Source organism: Hylobates moloch, unplaced genomic scaffold, assembly GCF_009828535.3.
Source record: "Hylobates moloch isolate HMO894 unplaced genomic scaffold, HMol_V3 SCAFFOLD_10, whole genome shotgun sequence".
NCBI classification, from domain to species: Eukaryota; Metazoa; Chordata; class Mammalia; order Primates; family Hylobatidae; genus Hylobates; species Hylobates moloch.
Window position 1 is genome coordinate 40,686,071 of NW_026652285.1, and position 23,283 is coordinate 40,709,353.

The 23,283-nt window shown below is 39.5% G+C and overlaps 1 protein-coding gene across 7 annotated transcripts in view; it reads left to right on the forward strand.

Moving 5' to 3' along the window:
* Nucleotides 1–23,283, forward strand: part of LOC116475125 (zinc finger protein 658) — a 45,146-nt gene that overhangs the window by 13,223 nt on the left and 8,640 nt on the right. For 5 of the 7 annotated variants that reach the window (XM_032164223.2, XM_032164222.2, XM_032164224.2 and 2 more), the window contains exons 5-6: nt 2,000–6,402; nt 7,288–7,404. In XM_032164223.2, coding sequence (XP_032020114.1) covers nt 2,000–4,941 — 2,942 coding nt within the window. In that variant the 3' untranslated portion in view covers nt 4,942–6,402; nt 7,288–7,404. Of the gene's footprint in view, nt 1–1,999; nt 6,950–7,287; nt 7,405–9,332; nt 9,805–23,283 lie in introns of those variants that run through there. The other 2 variants (XM_058445022.1, XM_058445021.1) reach the window with 2 other exon arrangements.

Genomic DNA, 23,283 nt, shown 5'->3' on the forward strand with positions numbered 1-23,283 from the left:
TTCTACTTTCTTTCAATTTAATGTCCTGTCTTTATCTAGTTTCCTAAGGGGGAAACAAGCATCTGACTGGAGATCTTTCTTTTCAAATACAATTTTTTTTTTTTAAGACAGAGTCTCACTCTGTCACCCAGGCTGGAGTGCCATGGCGCAATTTCAGCTCACTGCAACTTCCACCTCCCGAGTTCAAGCAATTCTCCTGCCCCAGCCTCCTGAGTAGCTGGGATTAACAGGTGTGCACCACCATGCTCGGCTAACTTTTGTGTTTTTAGTAGAGAAGGGGTTTCACCATATTGGTCAGGCTGGTCTCAAACTCCTGACCTTGTGATCCACACGCCTCAGCCTCTCAAAGTGTAATCTCAAAGATTACAGGCGTGAGCCACCGCGCCTGGTCAAAAACATTTAAGCCCCAAATTTATCTCTGTGTACTGCCTTAAATGCATCCACAAATTTCTGTATTCTTATGTTGTTTTGTTTACATTCACTTCAAAATAATCTCATTTGAGAATTCTTCTTTCACTTATGGGTTAATTAGGAATGTATAACTCATAGTTCTTTTGTATTTGTCCAGATAACTTTGTGTTTACTGATTTCTGGTATAATTTCTCTGTGGCCCAAGATCATCCTCTGTATAATTTATTTCTTCTATATTTGTGAAGGTTTGTCTTACAGTCTAGAATATAGTCTGTTTTGATGATTGTTCCATGTGCATTTGAGAAGAATGTGAATTCAGCTGTTGAATGCATTGTGTCTTCAGGTTTGAAGCCATGGTTATCGCAAGTGCTACTTTAACTTATCTCTTCTGCATGAGTATTGGGCCTACTGTGTATTCCTGCCTCTGCTCTTCCTTCTGTGCTTCTTTTTTTCTTCTTTCCTTCCCATAGCTGCTATCAGTTCCTGTCAGTGCCCTAAAACAACTTATTATATTCTTGCCCTTGCAGATTAAGACATTTGTTCCATAAATTAGATAATAATTTGGTTCTAGGCAGAATTTTGGTAGTGGCTGTGGTGACCATCTCCTAGCATATCCCAAGAATGGAACTTTCTCAGCATTCTTCATGGCTCATGGAAGAAAACATATAAGAGCATGCAGATCCTGTGTATCTACGGCAGGGAACATTAGCTCCCTGCTCAGCCTCCATGGAACCACAGGAGTGTATCATTTTGGTTTGGCCTGAGCATGAGAAAACATCAAAAGTGTTTCCTATTCTGTTAGAACACCATTTTCTCAGACCTCTGGCTGGAAGGAGCAGGCTTTTCTTTGTGCTCTTTTTGTCTGTGCCTGTCAGTGCAGGATTGTAGGTTTCTTCAGCACCCAGTCTAGGATATAGAATAGCCTTAGAATTCCCCACTGTGTCATTTCTTAAGTCCGGAAGTCCACTTTCTTTCCATTTTATAGTCTTTGTATATTTGTATATTTGTTAATTTTTTTGTGTTGTTTTGTTTTTTTCTCTAGGGATTTTTAATTGTAAGAGGGAAGATGTGGGAGGAAAGGGATTACTACTCCACCTTGACTGGCCCTGGAAATCCTGTTTTATAAACAGCATGGATGAGGAGAGAATCTGTGTGGATGAATTAATATTTGGAAACATGACCAGAAACAATAGAATAAAATACATAACAAAACATGGGCCGGGCACAGTGGCTCATGCCTGTAATCCCAGCACTTTGGGAGGTCAAGGCAGGAGGATCGCTTGAGCTCAGGAGTTTAAGATCAGCCTGGGCAATGTTGCAAGACCCTGTCTCCACTAAATACAAAAAAAATTAACAGGACATGGTGGCATATCCCTATAGTCCCACCTAGTAGGGAGGCTGAAGTGGGAGGAGCACTTGAGCATAGGAGTTCAAGGCTGCAGTGAGCTATGATCACGCCGCTGCACTCCATCCTGGATGACAGAGCAATACCCTATCTCAAAAACCAAAACCAAAATCAAAATATGAGTATAAGTTCTCCATGAGAAATGTAAGATTTATAGTATATTTTCAATTTTTCTCATTTTAGGATATTTTAAAGTTGATCACATCAAAGGAATCCGGGAAAAACAAGAAAAACCTCTGTGGCAAGAAATATTCATCAATGACGCTGACAAAACATTGAGTAAGGAAGGACAGAAAGTTTTAGAAAAACCATTTAATCTGGAAATAGCTCCAGAGTTTTCAGAAAAAATACCCTGTAAATGTGACTCACATAGAATGAATTTGCCAATTGCTTCTGAATTAATTATAAGTGAAACAAAATATTCAAGAAAGAAGACTGAATACATGAATGTGTGTGAGAAATTGCAGCTTGATACTAAGCATGAGAAAGCTCATGCTGGAGAGAAATCTTACGAACATGGTGAAAATGCGAAAGCTTTCAGTTATAAGAAAGATCAGCATTGGAAATTTCAAACTTTGGAGGAATCTTTTGGATGTGATGGATGTGGACAAGGTTTACATGATAAGACAATTTGTATTACACCTGAGAGTTTTCTAACAGGAGAAAAGTCCTGTAAGGATGATGAATTTAGAAAAAACTTTGATAAAACCACTTTATTCAACCACACGAGAACTGACACAAGGGGGAAATGCTCTGATCTTAATGAATATGGGACATCCTGTGACAAAACCACCGCCATTGAATACAATAAAGTTCACATGGCTATGACACACTATGAGTGTAATGAAAGGGGGATTAATTTCAGTAGGAAGTCACCCCTCACTCAATCTCAGAGAACTATTACAGGATGGAGTGTTTTTGAAAGCAATAAATGTGAAGAAAATTTTAGCCAGAGCTCAGCCCATATAGTATATCAGAAAACACAAACTGGAGATAAATTTGGTGAACATAATGAATGTACAAATGCCCTCTACCAGAAATTAGACTTTACAGCACATCAGAGAATTCACACAGAAGATAAATTCTACCTTTCTGATGAGCAGGGGAAATGCAGAAAATCCTTTTACCGGAAAGCACACCTCATTCAGCATCAGAGGCCCCACTCAGGAGAGAAACCTTACCAATATGAGGAATGTGCAAAATCCTTTTGTTCAAGGTCACATCCCATTCAGCATCCTGGAACTTATGTGGGATTCAAACTTTATGAATGTAGTGAATGTGGGAAAGCTTTCTGTCAGAATTCAAACCTCAGTAAACATCTGAGAATTCACACAAAAGAGAAACCTTGTGATAACAATGGCTGTGTGAGATCTTACAAGTCACCCCTCATAGGACACCAGAAAACAGATGCAGAGATGGAACTCTGTGGTGGCAGTGAATATGGGAAGACATCACATCTCAAAGGACATCAGAGAATTCTCATGGGGGAGAAATCCTATGAATGTATTGAATGTGGGAAAACTTTCTCCAAGACATCACATCTCAGAGCACATCAGAGAATTCACACAGGTGAAAAACCCTATGAATGTGTTGAATGTGAGAAAACTTTCTCTCACAAGACACACCTCAATGTACATCAGAGAGTTCACACAGGGGAGAAACCCTATGAATGTAATGACTGTGGGAAATCTTTTACCTATAACTCAGCCCTGAGAGCACATCAAAGAATTCATACAGGTGAGAAGCCCTATGAATGCAGTGACTGTGAGAAAACTTTTGCCCATAATTCAGCCCTCAGAGCACATCATAGAATTCACACGGGGGAGAAACCTTATGAATGTAATGAATGTGGAAGGTCTTTTGCCCATATTTCTGTTCTCAAGGCACATCAAAGAATTCACACAGGGGAGAAACCCTATGAATGTAGTGAATGTGGGAGATCTTTCACCTACAATTCAGCCCTGAGAGCACATCAGAGAATTCACACAGGTAGAAAACCCTATGAATGTAGTGACTGTGAGAAAACTTTTGCCCATAATTCAGCCCTCAAAATACATCAGAGAATTCACACGGGGGAGAAACCCTATGAATGTAATGAATGTGAGAAAACGTTTGCCCATAATTCAGCCCTTAGAGCACATCAGAACATCCACACAGGGGAGAAACACTATGAATGTAGTGAATGTGGAAAAACTTTTTTCCAGAAGACACGCCTCAGTACACATCGGAGAATTCACACAGGGGAGAAACCCTATGAATGTAGCAAGTGTGGGAAAACTTTCTCCCAGAAGTCATACCTCACTGGACATGAGAGGATTCACACAGGGGAAAAACCGTATGAATGTAACATATGTGGGAAAACTTTTGTCTATAAGGCAGCCCTCATAGTGCATCAAAGAATTCACACAGGGGAGAAACCTTATGAATGTAACGAATGTGGGAAAACTTTCTCCCAAAGAACACACCTCTGTGCACATCAGAGAATTCATACTGGGGAAAAACCTTATGAGTGTCATGAATGTGGGAAAATGTTTGCTGATAATTCAGCCCTCAGGGCACATCACAGAATTCACACAGGAGAGAAACCCTATGAATGTAATGAATGTGGGAAGACTTTCTCCAAGACGTCACATCTCAGAGCACATCTTAGAACTCGCTCAGGGGAGAAACCCTATGAATGTAGTGAATGTGGGAAAACCTTCTCTGAGAAGTCATATGTTAGTGCACATCAGAGAGTTCATACAGGGGAGAAACCCTACGAATGTAATGTATGTGGGAAGCCATTTGCCCATAATTCAACCCTCAGAGTACATCAAAGAATTCACACAGGGGAGAAATCCTATGAATGTAATGATTGTGGGAAAACGTTCTCCCAGAAATCACACCTTAGTGCACACCAGAGAATTCACACAGGGGAGAAACCCTATGAGTGTAATGAATGCGGGAAAGCTTTTGCCCAAAATTCAACTCTCAGAGTACACCAGAGAATTCACACAGGGGAGAAACCCTATGAATGTGATGAATGTGGGAAAACTTTTGTCCGTAAGGCAGCTCTTAGGGTACATCACACCCGAATGCATACCAGAGAGAAAACCCTAGCATGTAATGTATTTGGGAAGTCCTGAGGGAATGCATACCTTACCACGTAACACGTAGTGCAGAAACTCATGTGACATAGGCTAAGAACTTGTTTCCCTTATCCATTTCCTTTTCCATTAGGCTCATAGCTTGTCAAAAAATCCCAATATGCCATTTATTCAGGTGAGGCTGACCATGGGATGTGGTGCTAATGATATATATTAGATTTACTCTTGGCCCTTAAAAAAAAAACCACCTCAAGTCTTCCTGGTTCATAAGATGGATTGGAGGTTATTTCTGCAGCAAACTTGGGTCCTGTGTGTTGAAAACCATAGAGCACAAGGTCAAGGAAGCTAGAGTCTGAAAAACGAACAGAATTCACTTCCAGGTCTTCACTAGGGTTTTGTTTTTGTTGCTTTAAAGCAAGAGTTAAGTTTATAGTCTGTTAAGCTCTTACAAGTTTGGCTTATTAGTTAAATGGACATAGTTTAGCTTAAACTTTCTGTTAGAGAGATGAAACCCTATGAGTATAATCAGTTTTAGAAAAACTGTAATCAGTTTATTGTGCGTCAGAGATGTCACATGAAGAAGAAAACTTGTCAACATCCAGGATGATCAGGAGCCTTCATTAAAACAGAAATTTTAGGGAAAACCACAAAAGCCTTCATAAAGTGAATTGCATTAAACATCAATTATAATAAAATTTCATATTTTGAATAAATGACATTTTTCCTAGGTAATTTTTTCTGAGGAAATATGTCAGTTTTAGAATTGGAGATAAAATATTCACCTAGAACTGACGTACCAAGCTTCTGTTTTGTAATATCAAACATTTTATAGAACATATATAAGAAAATATTTACCTATAGAAAAACTCACTGCAGAATGTGAAGTTAAAAATGGAATAATTTGAATTCTGTGGCGAATATGAATAAATGTGAATAGTCTGAGCTCTGTGGAAGATCTTTTAGTCTGTATATAAACGTTATAACTCACTGGTGAGTTCTAGTGGGCGTCAACAGCCAAACCTGCACTGGGCATGTCCACTTCCTTTTCTGAGTGACTGTGTCCTCTGTTGGCTTCCCTCAGTGCTGTTAGATTTTGGGCTGCCTGCTATGTCTGGACATTAGTCTTGTCCTAAAACTAGTCTTGCCTGTTCTTCTAGGACCTTGGAGATAGCTGAGATTTCCCCAGTCACCTTGTGGGTTTGTGTGTTTGGAGAGGGGGGTCGGGGAGGACAGGGTGATTCTTACATACTTTTTGCTTGCCTTTATTTTTATTTTATCCCACTCCACTTACTCATTTTGCACAGGATGATTATAAAGCAAGTGGTCTCCTCTCCTCCGTTGTATGCGTATAGCCTCAGCATCCTGTTTGGAATATCTTCCTCCAACATCATGATGCCTCCTCACACTGCATCACAAACCGGTGGTATTTCTACCAAACTAAGACAGGAGGTTTTGGAATTGGAATGAAAAGGGCTACTTTGTTCCAGAAGTACAGTCCTGGTACGAGAAAGCAGACTCACTTTTGGTAAAACAATAGGGTGTGGCATAATATTAGCCAAGAAAGCATTTAGTTAATGTGCCATCATTTTAGCCTACAGTTTGATGAGCGCAGAAAAGAAAGTAGACAAAATCATTTTTAAAACCTAGACCAGTAACAGTTTTTCCCAGCCCTGAGCATCTTGCTTTCTGCAAGTTTGATCTGATAGGTTGAGCATGAGGACAATAAATCAGTTGACCCGAGAAGAATGTCTCTAATTCCCATCCCTTGTTATATTGTGGGCAAGGATAGTGTGAGGGAGAATGATGGCATCTTTAGAATTAGAAGACAGGTATTTCCTTGACACTGTTGTTAACAGTTAATTGAGTAGCATCACTGCAAAGATGAGCCATGAAAGAAGAGCCCACCTTTGGACGAGGACCATCTCAGCACCTCCAGGGCTGGCACATCAGACACTGAGGGGCTACTTCGGGCAGCTCATGAGGAAAAAGGCAGGGATGATGATGGAGTTGGTGTGGGACTGGCCCTGGCACTGCTTAGCTTCCTCAGGTACTTACCGCTCCTCGCAGAAAGGTGCCATCTGTTATGGAAATATGTTTCCTTTTTTATTCTTAGTCTCTGATAGCATTGATGCTACTTGAGCATACTGCACAGTGCCCAAGGGAATTGAGGGTCAAAAAGCATGCCTTTCTGCATGCTTAATTTTCAGAAAAGTATAGATGAGTACTCTTTTAAAAAAATTATTTGAGAATGTATTTACAGAAAAATTACAATGATAGTTTGTATATACTCCTCACCCAGTTTCCCCTATTAGCATATTACTATGGTATGTTTTTGTAACTAAGAAACATTGATAACATTATTAACTAGACACTTTTTTTTTTCAGATTTCACTAGTTTTTCCCTATTGCACTTTTCTACTTCATGATCATGTTTGGGCTCAGAAAAGGATACGCTAAAGTGAAGGCCTCAGAAGCTACGTTTTCTCTGTCAGTTATGGACAGGTAACTCCCTAGGCAGTGAAGCAAGTGACACCTTGAGAAATGGCCACAAGGCCTAAAACTACAGAACTGCCACATTACAAAAAAATGTGGTACTTTAATAGTGGCAATTAAACAAGAGTCAATTGCTAAGGAAGGCTCACAAGCCCCAAAATGACAGTGCTTAAATATCTACCATTTATTAAGGGAAAGGGTACAATATAGCAATACCATTAAAGTCAGTATTTACATCACAGCCAAAGGCTGCCTCACAGCAAGGGGTCTGGGTAAAGGCCATGCACGAACTCCATTTTTCCTTGTGCAAGTGTTGTATGGACACAATTTCACTATCACATAAGGATTCAACGTGTACACAAAACACATCAGAAACCCCAAAATGGATTCTCTGCTGGTGTCTCTTATACCCTGCTGGACACATAGGCATATTCTTGCTAGGCAACAAGCCCCAACAGCAGAGGACTCTGAAGGTTCCAATGAGACCAGGCATAAATCATCAGTCTCACTGTTAATGGTAAACACTGCTGACGCACTGTTAAAACCTGCTTCCACATATCTTGGACTCATGGATGAAAAGCAGCACTATTAATCAGTATGTTTTATTCCTTGACCAATGATCAGTGATATGCAAACACTTCAGTTCACACTAATTCCAGGTCTTCTGGGCTTACATTTTACAGCAGTCCACTCCACCACCATAATTTTTGGTCAGAGCCTTTTACAGCAAAACAATCACTCTTAGTTTGACAGAATCATTTGGCTTTCAACAGCATATAATCAATAGGCAATCAAAACGCACATACAGATTTGAAAGAATTGTAATCACCCCTGTAATGCCAACAGGAAGTGCCACATATTTTATACATTTTTTTCTCCCTGATCTTCAGCTATCTGTATTGTATGATACATCAATTGAGATTTATACTTCTATTAGTATACATTTGTACTAATTGAATTCTCTGTGAAACGAGAACCATATGAGACAGCCACATTCGTATTGTTTCACATAGTCATTGCCTGAGCTCCAATCTGTGTATTGATTAGAAGGACATAGATCAATAGTGGAAGTATATTTATTAGATTGGTCATTTTACAGTTTCTTCATTTTTTTAAACTGGAGAAAGTTTTGGCAGTCTTTTGCCCCAGGGGGCATCTGAGTCAAAGCTGAGAGAGCATATTATTCACTTGTTGTAAACCTCTCTTAGGACATCAAAATTATCTTTGATTTTTCCCTTTTGTAACACACACTTACTGGCTCTCTTCTCTCAGCCTGATTCACTTTTCTCTCATTTATCATTAATTTTAAAACAAACCTTTCCTCCTGAAGTCAGTAACTCATTTGGCTATAGTGACAGTAGCAAGATGAGACATGCCAGGACTTCTTCATTTGTCCATTTGCACACATATGGGGATGGATTGGATAAGTACAGAGAAATAATGGCTATTCCACCCAATAGGCAGCACAACATTTGCACAGGCAGTCCCAAGCTGCTGAGATGCAGACAGAGGATCATCCACCCCATTAATCTCTTTGGAATTCTTGTCATTAGTCAAAGTAATAGGCATACTGTCTGGTTTTGTAATATTACCAGACACTTGGACCTTAATTTTAGCCCCATTATAGGGACTTCCAGATCCAGCATTGGAAACAACAAAATTGTGAAGTAGAGAAGAGTTGTATATAAATTCCCTTTTATTTTCTACCTTCTCCAATGCCACCACAAAAACATACCCATTTACCCAACCAAGACCCATCCTTAGTCCTCTCATGGTGAGTTGAAAAACACCATACTGGAGATTCATAGATCAGCCCTCAGCTCTCCAATCCTTTGTCAGATCTCATAGTTTTAAGCAAATATTTTAATTACTCATTTCGATTGTTTATCAAACTGTTACTTTGAGGTTAACATGGAATACAATATTTCTTTCCACAGCACTGCACTGCATGGGCAGTCAAGTGAGTAACTTCATCTGAAGAAATGTAACAAACAGGATAAACTGATACAGAATATTTTGTACTGGTCCTTTGATAATATTAGAAGCATTCAGTCATTGGGTACTTGAAGCTAACCCCAGAAAATGTATCAAGTTCTGTCAATATCCGATTAACTTCATTCAGAACGATCAATACTCATTTAACTATACCAAGAGTAAGCAATACTTAACAGTTAGTTACTAGAACCTCCAATGAAAATTTAGGTGTTACTCTTGCTGGAGTTGTCTTAAATGCGATGAGCCATTTTTCTCTTACTTTCAAAATTTTCTCTATGTAGCATTCAACATTTTTACTATGATGTGTCTTGGTGTGAAGCATTTTGTGTATATCCTACTTGGGGTTTGTTGAATTTTGTAGATTGTTTTCAGATATTATATCTTTAAATACATTTTTCTGCTTTTTGCTCTCTCTCTCTCTTGTCCTTCTGGTAGTGTTTTCATGCATATACTGGTGTGTTTAATGGTGTCCCACCTTCTTCTGAGGTCCTCTTCATTTCTGTTTGTTGGATTGTATACTTTCTATCCACTTATCTTTTAAGTTTTCTGATTCTTTCTTCCTTTCTTCTGCCAGTTCAAATCTACTGTTGAGCCACTCAAGTGAAACTTTGATTCAGTTAATGTATATTTCAACTCAAAAATTTTTTATTCTTTTTGTAATTTCTCTTTATTGATACACTCTTTTTCATAAGCCATTGTCATCATATCTATGCCTCTTTAAACCTGGTTACTTTTAGTTCTCTGAACATTTTTAAATTTTTAATTTTTGTGGGCACCTAGTAGGTGTGTATATTTATGGGGTGCATGAGATGTTTTGATACAGGCATGCAATGTGAAATAAGCACATCATGGAGGATGAGGTATATATCCTCTCAAGCATTTATCCTTTGAGTTACAAACAATTTGGTTACACTCTTTAGCCCATTTTGCATTTAGGAAAAAAGAAAGTTGCAGCTTACTGCCAGTGCAGTATTCTTGGGGCAAATGGGAAATGGGTTATTTTAAAACATGCTATTAAGTTATTATTGACTGTACTCACTCTGTTGTGCTACCAAATAGCAGGTCTTATTTATTCTTTCTAACTATTTTTTTTTTGTACTCATTAACCATCCCAACCCTCACCCCACCCTCCCATTACCCTTCCCAGTCTCTGGTAACCATTAGTTCTCTAAACAAAATTTATAACTGCTCTGAAATCTTTGTCTGCCCATTCCCACATCTGGGCCTTCTCATAAGCAGTTTATATTACCTGCTTCTCTTTTCCTACCTATAGGTAATACTTTTCTATTTTCTTGCATGTCTTATAATTTTTTTGTTGAAAATTGGATATTTTAAATAATACATTTTAGCAACTCTGGATACTAATTCCCCTGACCACGGGGCTTGGTTGTTTTGTTGTTTGCTTGGTTATTGAGTGACTTGGATGGGCTATTTTGGTGAAATCTATTCCCTAACAGTAGCAAGCCTCTAATGTCACTCCTTAGAGGGCACAGCTTTGGGCACTGGCACAGTCACCTTGGGATGACAGTAGTTTTAGCAGAACTCATGTAGGATGTCCCTTTCCTGTTCTCTCTGTTAAGCTGTCTGACTCTGTTGGTCATACCCAGCTGTTAATGTTCACTAATTTCCAGCTGATTTCTTTCTTGTGCATGACAGTATCCTGGGCCATAAGTTCCCCATGTTTAATCCAATTAAATTTGGGTTCCTTTTCAGGGGTAGATTTTGAAGTTTGTTCTGACCCCAGGAGGGGTCTTTGTGACTGGCTCTTTACCTGGTCTTTCTAACTAGCTGGCCTATAGTTTGGCTTATTATCATGGAGCTGCAAGCCTCCTCTTAATTGCTTACCAACAAAAGCGCCACTGTTTTCAAGAGTTCCGTTAGAGTGGAACTCCCCCTAACTCTGTTTTAAATAAAGTCAGAACCTTTGGGAAGAGCATCAGAGCTCTCTGTTTTTATAACCTCTCCCCCAGGAAAAAAAATCTCTTTGCCACTTCTCTAGAGCTGGGGCTGGAGACAGTGGCCCATTTTTCTCAAAGTGACACTGCTGTTTTTGTGGGTGGAAGGTGCTGGTGAGGGCAGTGGTCTCTGAACTTCTCAGCTTACCTCTCTGGCCTGGAATCTTTCCCTCTGACCAAGCTGGGGTGAAGGTATCAAGGTCTCAGCATTCTCACCCTGCCATGCATGAAATGGAGCCTTTGAGTGGGGGATAGAGGAGCCTCTGAGTTGGGGATAGAAGAAAGCTCCTGACCTCTTGGCTACACTCACCTGGAATTTAGCCTCTGTGCTAAGGAGTTGGGAGAATGAGCTATGCTGGTGGCCTTACCCTCCAAAGGAGCCATCATAGCTCTTGACTGAAAGCTGAGGATAGACAGAACTCCATCTTTGTGGCCATACCTATCCAGAGTAGAGATTGTGTTACACTGAGCAGTGGAGAGGGAGTAGAGAGAGGGAGTAGGTCAGGTCCCAAGTCTCCAATTCTCACTATTCTTACTGAGAATTTTATGAAGAAATTTTTCACTTTCTGTATTCTCTTAAGTTGATTTTCAGAGACTTTAAAAGATTGTTATTTTTAAGATAATTTAAACCAGTTATAGTTGTTTCACTGGAGAATATTTAAATAAAAATATTCAGATACCAAAATTCAAAATGTGTGATAGCTAGTGAAAAATTACCAAGAATTCAAGGGACAAAAATGTGATCCATAATGAGGATAAAATCAATCATGACAGAAGACTCATAATTAACACAGATGATAGAATTAGTAGGCAAGAACACTTAGAAAGCTACTGTCGAACTTCTTGCTTGAGCAGCAATGTGTAAATAGATTGCAAGTTGTCACTTCAGTTCTTACAATAAGTAGAGCCAGAAGAAACAAAAAAGCGTTTCTTTAAAGCCATCACAGAACTGAGGTCACAGGGCAAACTGTTACCCAAAAATCTAGAGAGATAGGCACTTCTAGAGATATACAACTGAGACCTGCTTACCTAAAGCAGAGGCCACAAAAACCATAAGCTGGTAGAAACTCTTCAGTGGTAATTTTGATGCATTATTGGAGGCTTAGTGTGAATATGATAGGGACAGGAGGCAGAGAAATTCTGGGCAGGAGAGGGTGAGTCCTTGGCAAAAACCCCACTCTGAAGCCAAAAAGCCTAATACCATGGTCCAAAGTGAGAACTTACATCCGTTTTCTCACTCGAATGTTGCCTTTTCCAAAACCACCCATGGCCTGCCTCACCACCCCATTCTGTGCCCATAAAAACCCCAGGCTCAGCTAGGCGTGGTGGCTCATGCTTGTAATCCCAGCACTTTTGGAGGCCGAGGCAGTGGATCATGAGGTCAGGAGATTAAGACCATCCTGGCTAACACAGTAAAACCCTGTCTCTACTAAAAACACAAAAAATTAGCCAGGTGTGGTGGCACACACTGTCTGTAGTCCCAACTACTTGTGAGGCTGAGGCAGGAGAATCACTTGAACCCAGCAGGCAGAGGTTGCAGTGAGCTGAGATCATGCCAGTGCACTCCAGCTTGGGTGACAAAAGCAAGACTCCATCTCAAAGAAAAAAAAAAAGAAAAACCCAGGCTCAGCCAGCAGACAGAGGAGAAGAGAAGAAGCAGCTGGACTTTAGAAACTATGGTTTGATGTTGAAGAGAAGGAGTTTGACTTCAGAGGGACAGCTTGACAGCATAGCTTCAGAGAGGAGTCTGGCCTGGGATGGCTGGACTTCAGTGGAGGAATACCTTCCCACTCTGTCCCCTTTCCAGCTCCCCTTCCTGCTGAGAGCCACTTTCATTGGCAATAAAATCCCCCACATTTAACATCCTTAATTCATTTGTGCAGCTCCATTCCTCCTGGATGCCAGACAATAACTCAGGGGCCACGAGTGTGAGTATAAAGGCTGCCTCACTGAGCCTCCACTGAGCTGTTAAAACTTAAGTCGTCCATTGATGGCAAAGCTAAAAGGGCACCGTAACACTCCTTCTGGGGCTTCAGGGGTTGTGGGCACCCTCCTGTAGATGGTGTCATGGGGCTGGTATGGAGTTCGCACTTGCCAATGTCCAATAGCGCTAGCCCCAGCTCTGTCACCCAGTCTCCTGCATGCTCCCCCTCCCATGAGGAGTGGAGCATGGCAGGCCAAGTGAGTGGAGTTTGCCCCTGCCAGTGCCTCTGTGCACTCCAGTTCCTGCCTGTGAAGGGGGCCTGCTTCAGTTACTTTGAGTAGGAGAAACTTCTTAGTTCTAAGGGCCCCAGTTTTAGGGTGGCCCTAACACTTTAACAGGTTTTACTTGTAGGAACTCCAACAGGGCTCAGGGTGGAGATTTAAGAAAGATCCCTCATGGATATAGTTGGAAAGGGGAAGAGGAATCACTATAAAATACACCTAGAAACTTCTCCAAAAAAAGCATACCCACCAGGAGAAAATATTTTGTAAGAGCCTTATCCTGGTTGATGGAATGAAATTCTTCCCACTCCAGCCAATTTCAGCCTTCTTGTATCACCTAAGGAGGAAAAACAGAATTCAGACCTTCCAAAAAACAGATTGAAGATTCTGTAGCCTGGGAAAGGATTCAGGGCTGGGGATAAGAAAAGCTATACACCATTGGAGAAGAGTCAGAAATACTTGTAAAGTTCATAGTCCTGGGACATAGCCACATTAAAAAACTGAGATTTAAATGGAAGATTACAGAGCACTCTCTTTCCCCTAGACCACACCTCTATCCCAACAGAATCCCATAGCATTACAGTGAATTATAGCTGAAAGAGTTCCAAGAAACAGACTCTCTCTGGAGAGCAGTGACTTGGGAAACCTAAAGTCAAGAGGAGACAAAAAGGTGGGCAGCAGAGAAATTTGCAGCATTTTAGATGTATAGGTAGAGAAAATACTAAACATAGCTTAATTCCTAGCTATAAATCCCCACGTTGCAGGTCTATTTACCCCAGTCTGTATTACCCAATACAGACAAGAAAAAAATTACAAGGCATGAGAAATGACAAGAAAAAAAGTTGCAACAAAACACTATCAGAAGCAGACTGAAGTATGATACAACTATTGGAATTTTCCAGACAGAAAATGTAAACTAATCATGATTAATATATTAAGGACTCTAATGGAAAAAGTAGACCACATGCAAGAACAGTTAGGTGATATAAAAAAAGAGATGGAAACGCTAAGAAAGGAAAAATAAAAGAAATACTAAAATCGGATTAGGATTAATATCAGAATATATAAAAAAACTCATACAACTCAACAGCAACAAAAAACTCTCAAATATCCAACTTAAAAGTGAGCAAAGGACTTGAATAGACATTTCTCCAAAGAAGATATGCAAATGACCAATAAGAACATAAAAGGATCATTAAGGAAATGCAAATCAAAGCCACAATGAAAACCACATCATACCCTCTAGGATGGCCAACATACATGGGCACATGCACAGATACAATCATACATGTTGGCAAGGGTAGAAAAAATTGATGGCACATTTTTGATGAGAATGGAAAAATTGATAGTGCAGGTGCCACAAAAGACAATATGGTGGTTCCTCAAAAATTAAACATAGAATATCATATGATTCACCAATTCTACCTCCAGATATATATCCAAAGGAATTGAAAGCAGAGACTCAACAGATGTGTGTACACCAATATTCATAATAGCATTATTCACAATAGCCAAAAGATGAAAACCATGCAAATGACCATCAATGAATAAATGGGTAAATGTTCAATAGAATATCATTCAGCCTTAAAAAGAATTATCTTGATATGGCTGCCATCACAAAGTACCACAGATTGTGCAGCTTAAACAACTGAAATTTATTTTACCACTGTCTGGAGCTGCAAGTCCAAAATCATATGTGTCAACAAGGTTGTTTCTTCTGAGGCCTGTCTCCAAGGTTTTTTTGATTGTTTGTTTTGTTTTTGTTTTGTTTTTTTGAGATGGGGTCTCGCTCTGTCACCCAGGCTGGAGTGCAGTGGCACGATCTCGGCTCACTGCAAGCTCCGCCTCCCAGGTTCATGCCATTTTCCTGCCTCAGTCTCCCGAGTAGCTGGGACTACAGGTGCCCACCGCCATGCCCAGGCTAATTTTTTTGTATTTTTTTAGTAGAGACGGGGTTTCACCATGTTAGCCAGGATGGTCTCGATCTCCTGACCTCGTGATCTGCCTGCCTCAGCCTCTCAAAGTGCTAGAATTACAGACCGTGCCCAGACTCTCCAAGGTTTATTGGTATTTGTCTTTTCCCTCTGTCTTCACATGGTTCCTTTGTGTGTATCTGTGTCCTAATCTCTTCAATATGACATGACTCATATTAGCTTCATATCCATCTCTATGACCTCATTTTACCTTGATTACTTCTTTAAGCGTTCTTTCTTCAAATATCACATTATGAGGTACTGGGAGTCCGGACTTCAACCTGTGAATTTTAGGGATACATGATTCGGCCCACAACATAAATTAACCTTGAAAACATTATGCTAAGTGAAATATATGAGACATAAAAGGACAAATATTCTATGATTACACTTACATGAGATACATGAATAGTCAAATTCAGACACAAAAAGTAGAAGAGTGGTTACCAAGGCCTGGGGAGAGGGTTGGATGAATGAGGAGTTATTGGTAATGGGCAGTTTTGGGATGATATGAAAGTTCTGGAGGTGGATAGTTATGATAATTGCACAATAATGTGAATACACTTAATGCCACTGAATTGAATATTGAAAAATCGCTAAAATGATAAATGTTATGTTATGCATATTTTGCCACAATAAGAAAGAAAATTCTAGAAATAAAAATACAGTAACAGAAATGAAGAATGCCTAGCAATACATTGGCGAGGGAATAAATGGTATTAAAATTAAATCTTTTATTTTTCTTAATCTATGTAAAGCATAACATTTAAAAATAATGTATTGCATGATTATCAAACATGGATAAGGGCAATTAATGATAGCAGTATTACAAGGGACAGGAGAGAGAAGTTGAGAATACTCTGTATGAGGTACCTATACTGTACACAAAGTAATATAATGACATCTGAATGTGGACTGAGAGTACAGAATCGTATATTGTAAACTGTAGAGCAACCATTAAAAACCTTTTTAAGAGAAGTAGAATTACTATTCTAAGAAAGGAAATAAAATGGAATCATATAAAATGGTCAATTAAAAAGAAAACAGAAAAAGAGTAGGAAACAATAAACAGCAAATTCAGTGAGCAGAAAACAATGACAAACATAGTAGATATCACTCCATCTATATCAACAATCACTTCAATTATGAATGGCTTAAAAATGCTATTGTAACTGTACTCCATTTGCTTAAGAAGGTACATGAAAAGCTATATACATTAAGGAGAGACATGGAAGATACAAACACTAAAATAAAACTTCTAAAGGTAAAAATACAATATCTGATATAAAAATTCATTGGATTTGATTAACAGCAGATTAAACATTGCAAAGGAAAAGATTCATGAATAAAAATCATAGCAACTGAAACTACCCAACATGTCACACACAGATTTAAAAAAAGACTGAAAATGATGAAGTGGGAATCAGTAAGCTAGAAAAACTGCAAACAGCTAAATATATGTAAGATTGCAGTTCCCAAGTAGTAAAGAGGAGAATAATAAAAATGAGGACCAGGTGCAGTGGCTCACACCTGTAATCCCAGCACTTTGGGAGGCTGAGGTGGGTGGATCATTTGAGGTCAGGAGTTCAAGACCAGCCTGGCCAACATGGTGAAACCCTGTCTCTAATAAAAATACAAAAATTAGCCGGGCGTAGTAGTGGGTGCCTGTAATACCAGCTACTTGGGAGGCTGAGGCATGAGAATTGCTTGAACCTGCAAGGCAGAGATTGCAGTGAGCCGAGATTGTGCTACTTCACTCCAGCCTGGGCAATACAGCGAGATTCAGTCTCAAAAAACAAAAACAAAAACAAAAAAAACCAACGAATATTTGAGTACACAATGGCTGAATATTTACAAATTTCATGGTAACAACAAATTCACAATTCCAAAAATCTCAATAAACTCAAACATGACAAAATTACAAGGCATATTAAAGTCCGATTGTTTAAGACTACTGATGGACAGCGTTAAATGCATCCAGATGTGGAGCACATGAGATACAAACTAAGAATGAGATAAGAATGAAAGCATATTCCTCATTGAAAGAAATGCAGTCAAGAAAACAAGTATAGCTTTTCTATAATACTGAAAGAAAATAAAAGTACTGAAATAGTTCTATAGTATTTGTACTCAGGGAAATCAGATTTTCACAAGTGAAGGCAAAATAAAGAACTTTTCAGACATGCAAAAGCTAAAAGAAATCAGTAGCAGAACCATATCACAAAGAAACGTTAATGGAAATACTTCAGGCAGAAGGAAATGGTACCCAGTGAAATCTACCTCTATTCGAAGGAAAGAAAAGCATCAGGAATTATAGCTACATGAGTAAATATTTGTTTCTTATTATGTAAATTTCTTTTTTATTATGACTATTATTTTAAATAATGCTTCCAGTTATTGGGTACATGTGCACAACATGCAGGTTTGTTACATATGTATACATGTGCCATGTTGGTGTGCTGCACCCATTAAATTGCCATTTACATTAGGTATATCTCCTAATGCTATCCCTCCCTCTTCCCCCCACCCCATGACAGTCCCCAATGTGTGATGGGGGCCTGTGTCCAAGTGTTCTCATTGTTCATTTCCCACTGAGTGAGAACAAACAGTGTTTGGTTTTCTGTCCTTGTGATAGTTTGCTCAAAATGATGGTTTCCAGCTTCATCCATGTCCCTACAAAGGACATGAACTCATCCTTTTTTATGGCTGCATAGTATTCCATGGTGTATATGTGCCACATTTTCTTAATCCAGTCTATCATTGACGGACATTTGGGTTGGTTCCAAGCCTTTGCTATTGTGAATAGTGCCGCAATAAACATATGTGTGCATGTGTCTTTATAGCAGCATGATTTATAATCCTTTGGGTATATACCCAGTAATGGGATGGCTGGGTCAAATGGTATTTCTAGTTCTAGATCCTTGAGGAATTGCCACACTGTCTTCTACAATAATTGAACTAGTTTACAGTCCCACCCACAGTGTAAAAGTGTTCCTGTTTCTCCACATCCTCTCCAGCACCTGTTGTGTCCTGACTTTTTAATGATCGCCATTCTAACTGGTGTAAGATGGTATCTCATTGTGGTTTTGATTTGCATTTCTCTGATGGCCAGTGATGATGAGCATTTTTTCTTGTGTCTGTTGGCTGCATAAAAGTCTTATTTGAGAAGTGTCTGTTCATATCATTTGCCCACTTTTCAATGGAGTTGTTTGATTTTTTCTTGTAAATTTGTTTAAGTTCTTTGTAGATTCTGGATATTAGCCCTTTGTCAGATGAGTAGATTGTAAAAATTTTCTCCCATTCTGTAGGTTGCCTGTTCACTCTGATGGTAGTTTTTTCTGCTGTGCAGAAGCTCTTTAGTTTAATTAGATCCCATTTGTCTATTTTGGCTTTTGTTGCCATTGCTTTTGGAATTTTAGTCATGAAGTCCTTGCCCATGTCTATGGCCTGAATGGTATTGCCTAGGTTTTCCTCTAGGGTTTTTATGGTTTTAGGTCTAACATTTAAGTCTTTAATCCATCTTGAATTAATTTTTGTATAAGGTGTAAGGAAGGGATCTAGTTTCAGCTTTCTACATATGGCTAGCCAGTTTTCCCAGCACCATTTATTAAATTGGGAATCCTTTCCCCATTGCTTGTTTTTGTCAGATTTGTCAAAGATCAGATGGTTGTAGATGTGCGGTATTATTTCTGAGGGCTCTGTTCTGTTCTATTGGTCTATATCTCCGTTTTGGTACAAGTACCATGCTGTTTTGGTTACTGTTGCCTTGTAGTATAGTTTGAAGTCAGGTGGTGTGATGCCTCCAGCTTTGTTCTTTTGACGTAGGATTGTCTTGGCAATGCAGGCTTTTTTTTGGTTCCATATGAACTTTAAAGTAGTTTTTTCCAATTCTGTCAAGAAAGTCATTGGCAGCTCGATGGGGATGGCACTGAATCTATAAATTGCCTTGGGCAGTATGGCCATTTTCATGATATTGATTCTTCCTACCCATGAGCATGGAATGTTCTTCCATTTGTTTGTGTCCTCTTTTATTTGGTTGAGCAGTGGTTTGTAGTTCTCCTTGAAGAGGTCTTTCACATCCCTTGTAAGTTGGATTTCTAGGTATTTTATTCTCTTTGAAGCAATTGTGAATGGGAGTTCACTCATGATTTGGCTCTCTTGTCTGTTATTGGTGTATAGGAATGCTTGTGATTTTGGCACATTGATTTTATATCCTGAGACTTTGCTGAAGTTGCTTATCAACTTAAGGAGATTGGGGCTGAGACGATGGGGTATTCTAAATATACAATCATGTCATCTGCAAACAGGGACAATTTGACTTCCTCATTTCCTAATCGAATACCCTTTATTTCTTTCTCCTGCCTGATTACCCTGGCCAGAACTTCCAACACCATGTTGAATAGGAGTGGTGAGAGAGGGCATCCCTGTCTTGTGCCAGTTTTTGCCCATTCACTATGATATTGGCTGTGTGTTTGTCATAAATAGCTCTTATTATTTTGAGATACATCCCATCAATCCTAGTTTATTGAGAGTTTTTAGCATGAACGGCTGTTGAATTTTGTCGAAGGCCTTTTCTGCACCTATTGAGGTAATCATGTGGTTTTTGTCTTTGGTTCTGTTTATATGATGGATTAAATTCATTGATTTGTGTATGTTGAACCAGACTTGCATCCCAGGGTTGAAGCCCACTTGATCATGGTGGATAAGCTTTTTGATGTGCTGCTGGATTTGGTTTGCCAGTATTTTATTGAGGATTTTTGCATCGATGTTCATCAGGGATATTGGTCTAAAATTCTCTTTTTCTGTTGTGTCTCTGCCAGGCTTTGGTATCAGGATGATGCTGGCCTCATAAAATGAGTTAGGGAGGATTCCCTCTTTTTCTATTGATTTGAATAGTTTCAGAAGGAATGGTACCAGCTCCTCTTTGTACCTCTGGTAGAATTTGGCTGTGAATCCATCCGGTCCTGGACTTTTTTTGGTTGGTAAGCTATTAATTATTGCCTCAATTTCAGAGCCTGTTATTGGTCTATTCAGGGATCCAACTTCTTCCTGGTTTAGTCTTGGGAGGGTGTATGTGTCCAGGAATTTATCCATTTCTTCTAGATTTTCTAGTTTATTTGCATAGACGTGTTTATAGTATTCTCTCATGGTAGTTTGTATTTCTGTGGGATCGTAGCTGATATCCCGTTTGTCATTTTTCATTGCGTCTATTGGATTCTTCCCTCTTTTCTTCTTTGTTAGTCTTGCTAGCGGTCTATTTTGTTGATCTTTTCAAAAAACCAGCTCCTGGATTCTTTGATTTTTTGAAGAGTTTTTTGTGTCTCTATCTCCTTCAGTTCTGCTTGATCTTAGTTATTTCTTGCCTTCTGCTAGCTTTTGAATGTGTTTGTTGTTGCTTCTCTAGTTTTTTTAATTGTGGTGTTAGGGTGTCAATTTTCAATCTTTACTGCTTTCTCTTGTGGGCACTTAGCACTATAAATTTCCCTCTACACACTGCTTTAAGTGTGTCCCAGAGATTCTGGTATGTTGTATCTTTGTTCTCATTGGTTTCAAAGAACATTTTTATTTCTGCCTTCATTTTGTTATGTATCCAGTAGTTATTCAGGAGCAGATTGTTCAGTTTCCATGTAGTTGAGCGGTTTTGAGTGAGTTTCTTAATCCTGAGTTCTAGTTTAATTGCACTGTGGTCTGAGAGATAGTTTGTTATAATTTCTGTTCTTTTACATTTGCTGAGGAGTGCTTTACTTCCAAGGGTGTGGTCAATTTTGTAATAAGTGCGATGTGGTGCTGAGAAGAATGTATATTCTGTTGATTTGGGGTGGAGAGTTCTGTAGATGTCTATTAGGTCTGCTTGGTGCAGAGCTGAGTTCAATTCCTGGATATCCTTGTTAACTTTCTGCCTCATTGATCTGTCTAATGTTGACAGTGGGGTGTTAAAGTCTCCCATTATTATTGTGTCAGAGTCTAAGTCTCTTTGTAGGTCTCTAAGGACTTGCTTTATGAATCTGGGTGCTCCTGTGTTGGGTGCATATATATTTAGGCTAATTAGCTCTTCTTGTTGAATTGATCCCTTTACATTATGTAATGGCCTTCTCTGTCTCTTTTGATCTTTGTTGGTTTAAAGTCTGTTTTATCAGAGACTAGGATTGCAACCCCTGCTTTTTTTTGTTTTCCATTTGCTTGGTAGATGTTCCTCCATCCCTTTATTTTGAGCCTATGTGTGTCTCTGCATGTGATATGGGTCTCCTGAATACAACACAGTGATGGGTCTTGACTCTTTATCCAAATTGCCACTCTGTGTCTTTTAATTGTAGCATTTAGCCCATTTGATCATGTCATTATGATGTTAGCTGGTTAGTTTGCTCATTAGTTGATGCAGTTGCTTCCTAGCCTTGATGGTCTTTACAATTTGGCATGTTTTTGCAGTGGCTGATACTAGTTGTTCCTTTCCATGTTTAGTGCTTCCTTCAGGAACTCTTGTAAGGCAGACCCAGTGGTGTCAAAATCTCTCAGCATTTGTTTGTCTGTAAAGGATTTTATTTCTCCTTCACTTATGAAGCTTAATTTGGCTGGTCATGAAATTCTGGGTTGAAAATTATTTTCTTTAAGAATGTTGAATATTGGCCCCCACTCTCTTCTGCCTTGTAGAGTTTCTGCCGAGAGATCCGCTGTTAGTCTGATGGGCTTCCCTTTTTGCATAACCCGACCTTTCTCTCTGGCTCCCCTTCACATTTTTTCCTTCATTTCAAATTTGGTGAATCTGACAATTATGTTTCTTGCAGTTGCTCTTCCGAGGAGTATCTTTGTGGCATTCTCTGTATTTCCTGAATTTGCATATTGGCCTGCCTTGCTAGATTGGGGAAGTTCTCCTGGATAATATCTTGCAGAGTGTTTTCCAACTTGGTTCCATTCTCCCCATTGCTTTCAGGTACACCAATCAGATGTAGATTTGGTCTTTTCACATAGTCCCATATTTTTTGGAGGCTTTGTTCATTTCTTTTTACTCTTTTTTCTCTAAATTTCTCTTCTTACTTCATTTCATTCATTTGATCTTCAATCACTGATACCCTTTCTTTCACTTGATTGAGTCAGCTACTGAAGCTTGTGCATGCATCACATAGTTCTCATATCATGGTATTCAGCTCCATCTGGTCATTTAAGGTCTTCTCTACACTGTTTATTCTAGTTAGCCATTCATCTAATCTTTTTTCAAGGTTTTTAGCTTCTTTGAGATGGGTTCGAAGATCCTCCTTTAGCTCGGAGAAGTTTGTTATTACTGATCATTTGCAGAATGGCAAATGTTGCTGCCTGATCCTTCCTCTGGAAGCTTCGTCTCAGAGGGGTACCAGGCTGTATGAGGTGTCAGTCGGCCCCTACTGGGAGGTGTCTCCCAGTTAGGCTACTCGGGGGTCAGGGACCCACTTGAGGAGGCAGTCTGTCCATTCTCAGATCTCCAACTCCATGCTGGGAGAACAACTACTCTCTTCAAAGCTGTCAAACAGGGACGTTTAAATCTGCAGAAGTTTCTGCTGCCTTTTGTACAGCTATGCCCTGCCCCTAGAGGTGCAGTCTACAGAGGCAGGCAGGCCTCCTTGATCTGCGGTGGGCTCCACCCAGTTCGAGCTTCCTGGCCACTTTGTTTACGTACTCAAGCCTCAGCAGTGGCAGACACCCCTCCCCCAGCCTCGCTGCCACCTTGCAGTTTGATCTCAGACTGCTGTGCTAGCAGTGAGCGAGGCTCCGTGGGCATGGGACCCTCC